At 42.4% G+C, this 16,241-nt stretch overlaps 1 protein-coding gene across 2 annotated transcripts in view; it reads right to left on the bottom strand.

Annotated features, from left to right (window-relative positions):
* Window positions 1-16,241, bottom strand: part of LOC111569692 (RNA-binding motif, single-stranded-interacting protein 3) — a 299,083-nt gene that overhangs the window by 6,835 nt on the left and 276,007 nt on the right. For both annotated transcript variants that reach the window (XM_023271968.3, XM_035948934.2), the window contains 3 exons: window positions 13,777-13,887; window positions 3,064-3,153; window positions 572-696 (listed from right to left, as the gene is read on the bottom strand). In XM_023271968.3, the coding sequence (XP_023127736.1) occupies window positions 572-696; window positions 3,064-3,153; window positions 13,777-13,887 (326 nt within the window). The remainder of the gene's footprint in view (window positions 1-571; window positions 697-3,063; window positions 3,154-13,776; window positions 13,888-16,241) is intronic.

Genomic DNA, 16,241 nt, shown 5'->3' on the forward strand with positions numbered 1-16,241 from the left:
ACTGGAGCAAAACGAAATGAAATTAAAGAGTTGTGATCAGGTCAGGAAGCAGAAAGTGCTGCCAAAATGACGACCAAATGACAACAGCAGCCAGGAATAATTTGAATCATTTCACAACGGCGCTGCGTCTCTTAGTGGCCTCTTTCATTCTGAGATCAGCATTAAGTCCTGTGTTGCTTAACAAAGGAAAAGCATTTGTTAAACAGCAATTTGACGGCTTTTGTTATTCAAAAAACATCTCATAAATTTGGATTTTGACATTATTGCTTCATCTCATGGAATAATTCACAAGCAGGAAGCTGGTCCATACAAGTAAGATGCACGATTTCTGCATCTGTTTTTAGCTTATGTAGCAAAATATAGAAACAACATAGAGCTATACATGACACAACACTCAACACTCTGACAATACTCTGATGGTAGAGAAATTTATATGATCTTTATGCATATACATTGCTATGACACCCACCTCTAGTACTTTCAAGTTCAAAACAATAGCACATTTCTTTTGTAAAAATGCCTGAAATGTGACCCGTCCAGTGTGTTAGTGTTACTTCACTGTCGGACTTACTTGGACTGGTATGAGTAAGCAGGAACATGGTCGGCAGCACTGTCCACCTGGATCTGTTGCTGCTGGCCAGCCACCTCCTGTGATGAAGGAGCCACTGTCTGGGGTGAGGCGTCTGTCACCACTCCCTGGGGGGAGGAAATGTGTCAGTTTGGAACAAGACCAGTATGTGGTTGCATCTAGTAAACTTCTGCTTCTGTCCTCTCTGTGGTGCTGCATTCCTGGAGTCTTTCACGGGGGATCCCTCCTCGGCTGCTCTTCCTCAGGCTTTTCTCATTTGCTTTGTATAAACTGAAATCAAGGGTCTAAAGATAGAAGCTTCACCCTCTGAGGTCCTGTGTTCATAACTGGAAGAGCCTGAGGTGTGGAACGGCATCAAAAAATAGTTTTAGTCTTGCCTGATTGCGGTATTGGTGCATCATGTCGCCTATTATCACACCAGCGTGACCTTTAGCTGATCAGGTACTAAACTGTATCATTGCAGCTACTGCAGACTGAACTTAAGAAACTGGTTCACCCAGTCCTTCCACTGAGACAAGCTGTGATTATGACTGTAGCCATGTGATGACATAGTTGTCAGTGTAATTATGGCTTCAGATATGGCTGTGCTTTGGTTGTTAGGCTGTAACGCATATTTTTATAATAGGACCTATGCAACATTAGGCAGCTGGTGTTAATGTTTTGACTCTACTGTGTATTCAACTTCTTAAACCAGAGAATTTGTTTTCTGACACTTGCATCTGAAAAAACATCCCATTGATTAACTCAGTAACAGCTGCAGATTTATGCTCTATGGATAAGAGACACTTGTGAGACTTTTGCAATGCAGTGAGTCTCCTTATCTTTACATCAGGCCAGAGCGAGATGTGACGTACTTACTTCTGTCAAATCAAAACTGTGAAGGAAACTGCAGCCTTTTAACAACGGGTCAGTGAAACTGATGTTATAGAATCTGCAGCTCTATCAAATTCAATGCAACAGATATGAAGCACAGCAAACAACAGAGTATTATCAGACGGCCTCTCCATCTTTGATAAATGTTGCACTCTGAGGTTGAAGGAGTTCATAAATACAAGTGATCTGACTTGACATAAAAGAAGAGAATGCTTGTGATCGCTGATTTACTATGAACACATGCTTACATGTTCTCACATCCACATAGTTTCATTTAAAGCATTCTAAAGTTTTCCATCAAAAGATAACAATATATGTCGAGACGAATTATACACTGTAAAAGAAACCACACAAAAATTTTGTTTTTCCTTCAAGCTCTGTAGCAAAAATATAAAGAACAGTATTCTTTAATCTAACACTAAAGCTATTGATAGGCAGTGATTACAGGAATATTGGGGGGGAAAGTAAATAAAATCCAAAATAATACACAACAAACATGAGCTGTCTGAGACATTTGTGTGTGGGAAAATATCACTAATGAAACTAATAAAATGCTCCGTTTTCTTCCTTTTTCATGTCTATGTCTAGGGTGAAAAACTTCTTCAAGGATTGCTCTGTGAACTGATTCATCCCAACAACCTCTTAGCCTTTTTATGTGTCTAGCATTACGGATAACCCCGATCACTGAGTCATCTCAATCACCTTTAACAAGCTCTCAAGGATACTGCGTCCTGTCCATACATCAGCCCTGCAGACATCGGCTGAAACAGTGATCTACACCCTGCTGCTGACGTTGGCACTGAGAGGACAATGGTGAGGATGAAATAGGTAAGAGGCGCCGTGGGCTACGCTACAACTACATCTCTCTCTTCTGTTCCACTCATTCATGGGTGCAACTTTCTGAGAGTCTAAGACGGGGACATGGGAGGAAGGGGGAAGAGGGGAAGGAGGAGCGACTAATGGGTCTGTCAGAGGAAACTGTCATTGTTCGTGGCTGGTGGGCTAACCAGAGCTCTGCGGCTGACGGATGTACGTGTTCCAGCCACCCACCAGCCAGAACCGGCTGTGGGGGGAGAGAGACGGCACCGCCGGCACTGTGTCTCACTTCAGCTCCTGTCATCTGATACACGACTGATAGTCCATCTGAATACGACCGCACTGTCAGCCGCCAGACAGCTGGCCCGCCTGCCTGCCTACCCGCTCTCCACGTTCATCATTTCTCAGGCTGGACTGCCCGAACCTGCCAGGAGTTTAGACAGCCGCCGAGGAAGTGAGACTAGTCTGCGCTGCACTTCAAATGCCTTTCCCAAATACTATAAAACTTCTGACTCATCTTGCTTCGCTCGCAGTTTTGATTCTTGTTATTTGCTGGTGGTGCCAGGCCATTTGTTTAGAGAGAATAAGAGCAATTTGCAGCATGCTTCAAATGCAATCTGCCTATTTGATGACTATTGTCGTCTACTGATGTGTGGTGCAGGTTCAGCAGTGGTGACGGGAGTGCTTGGGAGTGGGCTGACAGCAGTCATGATGTCCTCCATTGGGTAGCCATTGACAGATTTTTGATTTCTGCTAAGTGCTGTGTTTATGTGTGATGGTCTTACTTCGACAGGGACGGCTGTTGGAGGCACAGGAGTGTACTGGGGAATGTAGGTCCCTTGCATAGGCGCCGCGGCGGCTGCAGCAGTCATGTACTGCAACAAAAACAAAAGACACACATCCATCAAAATCCTTGCACATGGAAATTCCTGCTACATCCACTCTAATTACAAATCCTAATCTCATATCAAAGGAGAAATGCTGTTCAGATTCCAAACACTGATATCATAACTCCCTGGAAGACTCACTCAGTAATTATTCCAATAACTGTTGGGAAAGGGCGGTTGCTGTTCCATCAGCATCCTTTGGAGGGTGCTAAAAGAATATGTGTCCACGCTCATAAGAGCAGAGCAGATTTTTTAAAAAAAGGAGTATGTAAGGGAGACAGAGGAGAAAGAGGAAGAGGAGACGTCCTGCTGTTCCATCAAAACTTCACAGGCAAGCAAATGTACTGGGCCACAGCTGAGCGGATGAAAAATAAAAAATGAAGCTAAAGGGAATGAAAGAGAGCATGTGAGAGAGAGAGAGAGAGAGAGAGCGAGAAAAGGGAAGAAAAAGCAAGAAGTCTGTTGCCTGTGGCCTATATTTCTTTATTCATGCCTGCCCTGGCTTTTCACTGGGTTCCAGCCTGTTCCATGATGGCCATTTTACAGACGTGACACAGGTTTGGTTACATGACAGCCAGGGGGCTTTCACATGCAATATGAATGAGGACACGGCACTTTGTGTGAGGCTTTTTCTGTAACCGGCTGGGAATGCTTTGTGTGTTTGTGTGTGTGTGTGGGTGTGTGTGTGTGGTGTAAAAGCGCACCAGTACAAGCCTGATTTGTCAGTGTGTGTGCTTGTTGTTAATTAGCACATGCCTGCGCATAAAAGATGACTTATCACTATTCGTATGTCCAACTGTGCATGTATGGGCTCTCCTGTGCAGCTGTGTGTGGGATACATCCATGCATATGTGTGTGTCTGAGAAAGACAGACAAAGACAAAGAGGCTTGGAACGATAATGCTGCAGTACAGCGCCAACGGATGTGATCCCAGATAAAAGCCACCAGGCTGCCTCTCCCCCTCTCCCCATCCTCCTGCTGCCTTTCCGGACCAAAGAAAAAGGGAAGTACAACCCCTTTCTTTCTGTTTTATTTTTTCCTTTCCCTCTCAGTCCCCCTGCCAGTGCTAAAAAGCGTGGCGGCAGTATGCAGTAGGAGGCAGTAATGGAGGGGCTGCGCCGGGCTGCGAAGCCTTTCTTGGCCGTGGGCCCGGCGGTACTGGTGAAGTGTCATTACCGGCAGCGTTGCTAATGGATCGGGTACGGCTCCACCGCTCACCGCTAATGAGAGCAGCTAAAGGCCATGGACATGGGTGATTAACTCCCCCACCGTTGCTACACATGGCCAGGAGGATGCCCTGGGATGGATGTTAGTGTGCGTTCGTATGTGAGCGTGACTGTGTGGGTCTGTGCATGTGAATTTAAGGTTATCACACCTTCAGGGCTGTCACACTCAGGACGGGGTGAGGCCGCATATCCAGACCTCCTGACACATTACCACATTACCTTTCTGTGTCATCCCTTCTTCCCTCTCACCTTCCTGTCACTCTCCCCTCCTCGCTCTCGCTGCCTCTCTTTCAACTTGCTATCGTCTAAAAGGGCCTATCAGATTGTTGAAGTGACCTTCTCCCTGGTGAATCCAAACCATGCATACCAATTTTCCTCGGGACTTTAGGTCTTCGCCTCTCCTCCCCATTAACTTATCCGGTCAACTCACCTGTGAGGCCTGCATGAAAGCAAATGAAGGGGGGAGTTGGAGATAATTAGCAATATCAAAATCTCCCTGTCATGGGGACAATGTCCGTTTGAAATGTTATACTTCTCTGCAGGACAGCAAAAAGAATTTAAATTAGATTTAAAGCGAAAATTTAATAAGATAAGATTTTTCCTTCCACCATAACCATTTGTTAACCTATTTAATGTGGCAGGATGAGCAGGACATATTTCTGCAGTCGCTGCTGTGGCAAGTCAGGGAGATGTCAAGACTGGCTACAGTGAATTGGGTTGCTATGGTGATAAAGATGATTTTTGTCCAATTTCAACTCTTTTAATATTTCCCTGTCCATAGTCAGGGGACAGGTTTGGGTAATATAAAGCATCCCTAATTGGCCATAAATGGTGTTTCACTCTTGCAGTCACACACACAGCCACACATAGACACTCTTGCACACATACATAAACACACACACACACACACACACACACACACACACACACACACACACACACACACACACACACACACACACACACACACACACACACACACACACACACACACACACACACACACACACACACACACCTGCGCCTGAAGCAGATGGCGTGTGCGTATGTTTGATGAACGGGAGGTCTGAATAGCTCCTTAACGAGGCTGGTGTGAGTAGACTCCTTAAGTCTCTTCTCCACCATCACTCTCCATGACATGCACCTATAACTACAGTATAAATTCACACCGCAATGCAGCAACGCCAGGATGAAAATCCATAGCATAGACAGGACAGAACCACTCTGGTACCACAGCGGTTTAGGCCTCTGTGCCACAGCGACATATAGGACAATTTATGTTTGGTGGGTCCAAGGATGAAGGGGCAGTTTAGGGTTCTGCATTCCACATCAACGAGAAGTTCTCTATAAATTCAAGTTCTGCCATCGGTGGAATGTGGCACAGCCCATTAACATGTCTAAACGTCCAAATAAATCATCTGCCTGCGGCTCTGTCACTCAGTCTCCACGTCTATCTATCGTCTCCGTGTTGACACACTGCTCTGTTGTATCATCTGCAAGGTGAAGGATAACAGTTGGTCAAGGCAAGAGCATCCAGCTACTCAGTGTAGGTTATTAATGGCAGTGCAGCGTGGGGGGATGGGCTCTGATGACTATTGATCTTAGCTGTGGGGCTCCAACACGATGGGAACTATTGGAAGTGCACACCAGCGGCTGTGAATCACACTGCTATACCACTTTACTATGAAAAGCTCTTCATATCTTCGTCCCTCGACTTCGTTAAGACCCTGCCGGCAGAGGTTTATACTGGCAGAATCAGTCACTTCTTTAAACACATTATTCTCTGCATGCTTTGACTTTACATAATCTGACTATTTTAGTATTTGCCGTTTCACTATTCCACATGTGTTTAGTGGACCTGGAGAAGGCCTATGAGCCATCCAGTCCTTGTACAACTAAACTGAGAGCCGTGTTTGCATTCTCGGCACAAAGTCAAACATGTTTCCGGTGGGTGCTGGACTCTGCAGAGGTTGCTGCATGTCTCGGATCCTGTTGACCATCAGACCGTGACGTTTAGCGTTCACTGGGGCAGTTTGAGGCCGAGTGTGAAGGGGCCGAGATGAGAGTCAGTACGTCCATGTCTGGTTCTCTGCTTGAAGCTGATGGATCACTCCTACTGGGTTTAAAAAAGAGTCTAAATATCGCAGGTTCTTGTTCACAAGTGACCTGAAAATGGAGCATGCGATGGGTAGACGGATTGGGGCAGCATCAACAGTAATTCAGGTGTTGCATCAAACGGTCATAATTAAGAGGAATTGTAGCCGGAAGGCAAAGCACTCGATTTACCAGTAGGTGCATGTTCCAACCCTCAGCTATGGTCATGAGCACTGGGTAGTGACCACAAGAACGAAATTGCGGACACAAGTGTTTAGAGTGATAAGTTCGGACATCCGGAGAGAACTTGGGTGTAGTTGCTGCACCTCTGCATCAAAAGGAACCAGCTGAGGTGTTTCAGGCATTTGATTAAGTTGCATCTTGGGCGCCTTCCTTCGAAGGATTTCTGGGGAAGAAGATCCCAAGGTTGACCAAGAACTCACTGAGGGATTACATATATCATCTGGCCTGGGAACACTTTGGGATCCCCGGTGAGGAACCGGACAATGCTGCTGGGAAAAGGGATGTCTGCTACCACCGAGACATAACCACAGATCAGCAGAAGATAATGGATAGATTGATTTTACTATTAAAGGTACCTAGTGGAGCTTTTAACAACTGGTGGAGATATATGGAGCAATTGTTTTTATCTTCAAATAAATGGGTCCCCGACTAAGACATGCACACTTGGGTGATATTTTATTAAATGCTGCTAATAATTTCACTAAACTCCACTGATGCTTGGTAAAACTCATGGAAAAACATTATGCATTAGGGTCAGGATTACTGAAGAAACAATAAACTTCTCTTGTGTTCAGGAAAATTCTACAAGGCACTTTTAATATAGCTGTCATCCACTCCATGTAATAAATGAGTAAACTTGGAATAACTTTGGAGATAAAAGAACATTTTCATTTTATTTTACTTCTGTATTTATATGGAAATGTGAAAGATATATAATTTATCAAAATGACTATTTTTTTTAATCACAGCAGATTTGCTTTCAAAAATGTGACTTTTTTGAAGATTTATTATCATTGCAGGTACATAATTCACAAACAGAAAAGCTCAGTTTTTATTGCTGTAGATAAACTAATGACACACATTGTTTTCTTGTATTTACAGTCGGTTAACTATGAATTAACAGAACATTTTCTTTTTTTTATTTATAGGACAAACTGTAGATAATGTCCTGCCAGAACATGTTCTGCTAATTTAACAATAGAAGATTTTATATTGTGAGTATCTTTATACTACGAATATACCATTAAAAACAGTAACTGCCCATTTATCAATTAAAGAATGATTTAGCATTAAACAACTGGAAGGTAACAAATACATAAATAAATAAATAAAAATAGGTTCTTTTAATTAGTGTAAAAAAGTCCAGGTAATAAACTGCTGCTGGTACTTTTTCTCTTATTTTTAAAAATGTATTTCTTCAAGTATAGTAGTACTCTATTAGCTTGATATTCACCTTTTTGAGAAGACAAACTTTAAATTTAGAGCTTGTTCCTTTAACTTATGAGGACTAAAACTTGCAGGCATAGTTATACGAGGCTTTAAACACATTCAAAATACACAGTAAAATTTAAAAATGCCATAAAAGAGTTGTTCCTCCCTCAACAATTATCTTCAAGGTCCTGCAAGGACCAAACCACTCAGTGATACTGGGGATCACCCAGGTGTCAACATGTGTTTCTGTTTGAAGATGGAAGAGAAAGAGCACGCTCCGTTAGCTTCCCCCGCGTGGGTAAAGGTTAAATATAACCATGGACAGTTATGGAAATGTAGAAAAACACACTGTCCTTAACTGCCCCATAGAAAACCAACGGAAACAGCTCAGATAATAGAGGAAAGCACTTCATACAAATCTGTCTTCCAGGGACACAGAAGCTGTCAATCACCACTGTCACCATGACAACAGAGGCCCGGGTTCTACATGCCATGACAGGAATAGGATGGAGAACACAGAGGGAAGGTCACCTCCTGTCATGTCAAACACTATATCACTCACACACAAGCACAGACACTGACAGACGTGCAAACACACACACACACGCGCTAAAATGACAAAGCGAGCATATGCATATCCACACATGCACAGCGACTAACAGGCACACAAGGCATGACAGATAGACTCCTGTTAAGTGGTGAGAGCTGGAAGATGGTAAATAAATCAGTAACTGAGCAATATGCACCAAACACGGTAAAATAAATCAGCGAGGAGCATGGATGGCATGTTTATGTGTGCCATCCATAAACAGTAAGCCTGAGGTTCTTTAGCATTCTGTAATCAAGTTGTTGAAGTCAGACACACAACAAACTGAGCCGGGGCGAGTTGAAAACAGAACATTTTCTGGTTGAAGCAGCTAAATTCCAAAGCAGTGACCATCAGGCGGCTCTGGTCCATGCTTCCTCGTTATGAGACGAGGTTTTCCTTGCCACTCCTTTTTAAGGCCTAACCCTCTCCATGCTGATCTGCACTGCAAAATAACACGGCGTTCTCGGAAAGCTACGGTCACCACACCAGTGTCGCAGCTCGGGGCGAACTGGGAACATTTGGTTCTTTTCTTGGAGAGAAGAAGGAAGCCACAGCCATACACAAACAGCCGCAGCGAGCCCTGGAACAGCCGAGAGTATTCTGAGGTGTGGCTTCTCCTTCGGCGGCCAGAGGCAGTCATGATAAGTTGTTGACTCTGGAGACGCTGCTCTCTGCAGGTGCTCTTCTGCGGCCAGGGCGAAGTCACGTGACTGGCCGGGGCAATGAAAATAACCTCGCCACATGTGTGTACACATGAGGAATGTGCTCAAAGAGTATGCAGTGTCAAGTCCAGTTTACTATGCAGATAGTTACAGATCCCGGTCGCTAACCCCTCTTTTAACAGACTTTCCCAATCAGGCCGAATGAAAGGGATTCCACATCTGGTGTAAGAATCAGCTTTACAGGAAACATGTCTCAATTCCCACTGATGATCAAGTGTGGCATGCCGGGTGTGTAGAAGTTCTACTACAGAGCATGTTGCCTTGGGAAAGCTAAGCAGGCAGAAGAGGGGAGAGGCGGAGAAACAAAAAAAGGAAGGAGAATTCCTTAACCCACTTTCTCCTATACTACAACCCATCAAACATCAGAAGCCATCATCATAGATTAGCCTGTCTCTAATCCCAGCTGTTAGCACAGCTGGGGCAGATTAGGGAGGGGCCATTCCTGACAGAGCCAACATGGCGTCACAGTCGCTGACAGCTCACCTGGAAACACATGGGTAACTGTACAATACAGCACTGTTTCAATCACACACACAAACACACACACAGAGATCAAACGCAGTGCCGGAGCAAAGCTGTCTGCTTGCCTGCCCCCGGGCAGCAGGGTTAGGGCAGGAAGTCAGGCTTCAGAACTGTGTGACACCTCTAAGTCGACTTGATCCTGAAACGGGGGGGGAGTTCATGGTTTAGGGGGCAGCGTGTGCAATAAGGGAAACTGATGGAGTGATAGATTTGATGTGTGATTTAGAGAGAGGGAGATGCAAAGTGTGAGACAGAAACAGAAAATAGAGGGTGAAAGTGAGGAAGGTGGTGAACAGAGAGCCCTGTCACACTGTTAAGCTTCACAGGAAATCTGTTTAATGTGGAAGATCAGGGAGGAAATATGCTCTCTCAATGTTTGTCGGTGAATGCATGCTGTGTAAAACAAATGATACGGCAGCTCTGTGGCTGAGCACATGTGGCGACAGCCTAAGAAGGCTTGGCTTCCTTGAAAGGAAATGTAAAATCTCACCCCTACTCTGTGTGTACTTTGTTTCTGAACTAAATGAACAATGTTCCATGAGATAAAAAGCCTCCAACTTGGTCGTCCTGACCTGCACCAACAGTGCAGTGGACACCTGCAGCTTTCTTTCTAAACATTCAGTTTTCTGTCTCACCTCTTCAGAGCAGATGGAGACTTTTAGATATCTTGCATGTCTGTACTGATAAGGTGAAAAGGAATAACAGCTGGTCACAAATAAGGAAATGAAGATAGGAGATGAAGATATGACTGGATTTGGTTTCAATTTTGTCAAAGAAACAGGAGACTGCAGATTTTTCCAAAAGGCTGGAAGTATGTGAATGTTTTTCTGACATTTCTACACATTTTTATCCAAATGGCAAACAACACGTGATGAAATTATATTTTAACTAAAGTTTTAGAGGCGCTCTGTAAAATGCTGTACATTAAATCTATTAAAATTACATCAAGCCTATTTAAGAGTAACTCTATGTTCACACATTAACAATCAATAGTTGATTAACAGTTATCAGTGACTGAATGATGAGTGGACAATTTTTCATGAGTTAATTAAACCATTTTTAGATCACTGACACCTAAGTCATCATAGAGTTATTAGAAATTTAAATAACAGATAATCCAGTTAGCCCAATTTGTGATTTCAACACGGTTTTCTCACTGAAATATTCCCTCTGAATGATTAAGATCTCTGTTCACTCTCTTTTGAACAAACTAAAATGCAGTTACAACATCAACGTATCACAAAAAACAACTTTGTTCTGTTATTTTGTTAGTTTCTTCTGTTGTAATGGAGACCTCTAAAGTTATACTGCACCAGCAATGTAGTTTAGACAAAAACATAATTTGAGCACATCTAATGTTTCACCTAAAATATTATAAATATAGATCTTTACAGGCTGCCAACAAGTAGCTTCCAGGACAACGTAATGTGGGCAGTGTGAGCATACATTAATGTAAAATGTGAAACTTTGCTTACTGCTGTAGCATGCATGTAATTAGGATTCATAGGTTCGACTATTCTGAAGGTAGAATGTGGCCTCTGCCCTTCGAATATAAGCAGTACAAGCCTGTGGCTTGTAGACTTCTCTGCAACATCTGATGAGTTCAGCAGCTTATGGATGCTTAGCAAGAACAAGAATACTGGTTTGAGTCCTGCTTATGTTGTTATTTTCCTTATTACTTCCTTGAAATACATCTATTTTGTTGTCATTTGGTTGACTCCAAAATGAAAACAAGGTACTATTTGCACATTAGAGAGTGAACATTTTCACTATTGCAAATCCTGCTGAGGCATGGTCTGAAAGTCGTGTCTTTAAACAGTCAGTAAAAAAAAAAAGTTAATGTTTTTGAACCTGCTCTGAATATCTTTTTAACAGTGACCATGGTGACTTTTCATGCTTCTTTTCAAAGTGAAAATTCTCTCTGGAAACCACCAAGTTATATAAAAAAATTCCTTCATTTAAAATAGCTCCCATCTGTACTATTCATTGACTAGCTGCCTACATCCACAGCATTAAACACAACAAACAGCTGGACAACGTCCACGATTACATTAGAATTAAACGTGTTGGACAAATCTAAACATTTAAATGAACTCTGGCCCATTTTGCTTCACCAAAAGCGATGTAATGCTGTGAACAGTCTAAATGTCCCACAACATCATCTCATTAACATAAAGCATGTTTCTCCAGCCTCCCAGCAACAAACTTAGGTCTTCATGGTTTCATTTAAAATAACAATCAGAAGCTGTGCACTTACCAAAACCAAAAAAAGATCTACACTCAAAGCAGGGCAGTGTCACTAATACAGATAATAAGTTTTGTTTAATTTTTTTTGGAAATATATTTAATAAGAGTCTCTTGCCACCAGTCCACAGCTCAGAGAAAGTTTTCACAGCTTTATGGAGCAGTGTTCATCAACATGTCTGCCACAGTTAACAGAGCGAAGCAAGTGGTGGAAGAGAACAAACTGTATAGTGTTACCTCCAACCACTTCCCTTTTGTTTACTCTGGGATAAACTCTCTGTAAATAACCAGCATTCTCCAATGATACAAGACACATAACAACAGCAACAGCTGGTGTTGTGTTTCCATCTGACTGTGTCATTCTTATGAACACAGCAACTCTTCAACTCCTTGAGGAATTTTCTTTAAATTTGGTGCAAACATCAACTTGAACTCAAAACTGGACTGATCAGAGAGATTGATTTTCAAAGGTTAAAGGTCAGATGTCAAAGGTCAAGATCAGTGCGGCCTCACCGAACATGTTTTTGGCCATAACTTAAGTATTGATTAAATTCACATGTCTGATAGCATGAACTAATGAGGTGATGACATTTTATATCCATAAGATCAAAGATCAGCTCCACCATGACCTCATAATGTTCTGCTAAAACACTTTCCTGGTCGTTACTCAACGCCATAATTCAAGAACGGAGGAACAAGTCCAACTAGACCGGGTGCTAAAACATACGCAAGGTGGTAATTCAAGTTTTTATGTTTCAGGGTCTTAGAAATAAAAGATCCCCAAAGGTAAAATAATGATCTTCTCTACAGACATGTGTCCTCGGCTGGTAAATACTACAGTCATTTCTACCACTGCATTGCTTTCTAGCTGTCAGATTTTTGGTATAATACCAGCTGCTAGGCAAACTTCACCCTAATTTGCATAAGGTTGAAACTGTTAAAGCTTCCAGCTCCTCCCACTTTTTCTATTCCATTCTTTACATCTGGACACCCAAAGAAACCCAAGATTTGCTCATGTCCCATAGAAAATGAATGAGGTCAGACTATTGGATAGAACCATTATGGATGGTCAGCAAACACACCTTTAACTCCATCTCATTACACATTAAAATTGTGTACTCTTTGGGGTCAACACGCACAAAATAATCCAGCAAGAGCAACTTACTGACCTGCTGTAGCTTGTTTCTTTTCTTGTTTGGTCCAGTTCGGTCTTTTTTTCATAATTTCTGAGGAGGTTTTATGCCCTGACATGACTGTGTCCATTGCAGATATTGGATTTAAAAAGGGATTCTTTAGTGTAAAGTAGTTTCAAAGAAGCAGCTATCTGAACTACTGCATTAGCTTGATGTTTCTGTGGTAAAAAAGATGTCAGGAATCTTGAATATCTTAAGTTATTAACAAGATATGCCCCTGTTGCATTAAAAGAGTAGATAAATGATGCCTGTCAATATTTGCTTGGCCATAGACAGACAATTTGATTGATGTTATCTGTGTAACAGTTTCAGAAGGGTTTGGCCTGATTTAGGAGAAATATTGTCGGTATGAAAGCATAAAGAAGAAGGTGAAGTTTCAGCACTTTGTCCATCTATCAGAGTGGAGCAGTGTAAAAGGCACAACCCAGAGAAATGTCCACCAATGTCTCATAAATCTTGCTGCTGCAATCCCACAGTAATAACTGAAGTTATCCTCCTCGAGTGCATCAGCATTTTTTCTTCTTTGTCAACTTGGAGGTGTTTGTATCACAGTGAGGAGTACTCACACTTCCTGTAGTGCCCAGGGACAGATGGTTCATCTGCTGGGTGAGAGGCCCCATCATGCTGGCAGGCTGCATGGACATAGTGTGGTCCATGGCTGGCGTGATCACTGCACCCTGGAGGAAGGAGGCAAAAGATAAGGCTGAGGTGAGATGAAGGACGCAGCAGAAGAAATGATGAAGATTGTGATCACTCAAGCAGAAAATCCTACTCCGACTCAATACGCAAACTTCATGTGATCCCAGCCAAAGTTACAACTATTAGGATTGCTTGTAACTGTCACAAAGTGGTCAGGAGGTTGTCCACATATAAATTACAGACAAGACAATGAATACATACTCATGAGAAAAAAAGGAAAATACACGAACAGAAAAGGGTGTGAGGGAGGATAGAAAGTACAGCATGAGACAGAAAGTAAAACAGGAGGACAGAATGTTCAACATGAGGACAGACTGAAGGAAAGAACATATAGAAGCAATAAAAACAGAGGAAGAACGAAGGGTGTGGTTCAGCCAGAGTTGACATGAGGACATCACAGCCAGAAAAGAGGAAGGAAAGAAGAACAGTGTCAATAAACACCAACAGAACACAGGGACATTTTCAGGATCGATACACACTACTGTCTTTGGGCCATCAAAATGGTCAATATCTGCTGCTGATGTATGTATGATGTGTGGTTCATTGGCTGCTGAGAGAGGATGCTTCCTCCCTCTCTGCCTCTCACTCACTCACTCTTGAGCCTCCCCTCTTGATATAATGCACGGCATGTTTTCCCTAATGGGCGGATGAGAACGCTGGAAGCTTCTTTTTCACGGTGCAGTGAAACATGAGGGAAAGTGATGAAACCATTGTTGCTCTTTCATCCCTTGTCATGATAGCTCCATTTCCCCAGCACTGAAGCCTTGGGAGGAACGTGTAAAAAAAAACAAAAAAAAAAACAGCCCTTTTCCTCTGTTCAGCTCGCCTCTCTTCTCACTTTGTGTGCGCGTGTTTGTGTGTAAGCCTGCGACACCGTGTGTATCTGCGATTGTGCGTGAGTGCGAACGAGACTGACAGTGTCTTATTTGTGTGTGCGATTCTAATAGTGTACGTTTGCGAGTGTGTGCATATGCGCACCCCACTGGTGACTCTGTGTGGGCCTATTGGAGAACAAACTGTGCAGACAGCCTGTCAGAATCGCTCTGCTTGTCTACTCCCTGCACTCACAGCACAGCCAGCTAACTCTCCTCTCCCTCCTCCTCTTCAGATCAAGATGCAAGCTTCGTGTGAGCCTTCTTTGGAGTTACGACCTCGACACAAACATAAAGAAACTGGGTGGAATACTGGGACCAATTTGCACCAGTTCTTAGTATGTTAGCCATGTTATAATGTGAGCGTTTGTTCAGCAGAGAGTTTCCAGTCACCTAACGAAAGCAGGTTCCACCACAGAAACTAGCTCTAAAGTACAGATTAGTTGATGCTAAATATTCAAACCCAATTATCTTCCTCTTATTATCAGATTGTTGTGCATACTGAACTTTTTGTCTCCTCATCTCCTTCATATTTTTGTGTGTTCTTGAAGTGTCTGTGAGTGTGCATGTACCTACATTACACAATGAATAGACTAGAGGGACTATAGTTTCAAAGCTAACTCAAAAAATTGGCAAAAGTAACGTCAGTTTGATTATATATGAACTGCTTAGAGTGAAGAGGAAAAAAAGTTTGTGAAATAAAGTTCAAGTATCTGACCTGTAAATTGATCAAAAGGCTATTTAACTGTCTGAACCCCTAAAACCCACTGGTGGATTTAAAAGATGTTACGTCATTTTCAGAGCCAGAAAGGGTAAAAACAGAGAGGATCTTCGGATATTCTACTTTCCAAATGCCCTTGAACTAGCCATGTCTGATGGGCCAACAACCAGATCTAATCACTTTCATCAGATTCTGTGAAAATCAAAAAATTCTGATTTTTTCAGCACAACTCTTAAGCCATTTTGATTTAGAAAAAAAATCTGCATTTCCTGCTGAACTGGGCTGAACTGCAGGTTGTGGTGACACAGAGTAGATAGGAGACAAGTACTGAAACACATTAATAATGTAAGTAGCAAAATGTCTACAGTATATAGTGTCACCATTTTCTTCCCAGTTTTTTAACACCTGTGGGAAAAATGGTGCAAATGCTGATTCCAGATTTTTTCAAAACAAATAATTCTACTTTGTTTTAGTTTTTTATGATTCATGGCATTATAAATTAGTTTTTCTGCAAACACATTTTTGATCTCTCTCTATTTCCAGTCATGGTTGTTCTGTTTCCATGGAGGTGCAGGATTTTGTCTTGCAGTAAAAAATGAGCCCACAGCGAGGAAATCCAGAAACTAGTTGGAGTTCAGAGAGATTTTGTTCATGTTAGAGCTGCTAATGGCGATAAATTTAATTAATTTACATGCTGGTGGGTGGTTTATAGTAAAGTATTACATAATATTTCAGAAAC

Source organism: Amphiprion ocellaris, chromosome 15 (assembly GCF_022539595.1).
Source record: "Amphiprion ocellaris isolate individual 3 ecotype Okinawa chromosome 15, ASM2253959v1, whole genome shotgun sequence".
Classification (NCBI taxonomy): domain Eukaryota; kingdom Metazoa; phylum Chordata; class Actinopteri; family Pomacentridae; genus Amphiprion; species Amphiprion ocellaris.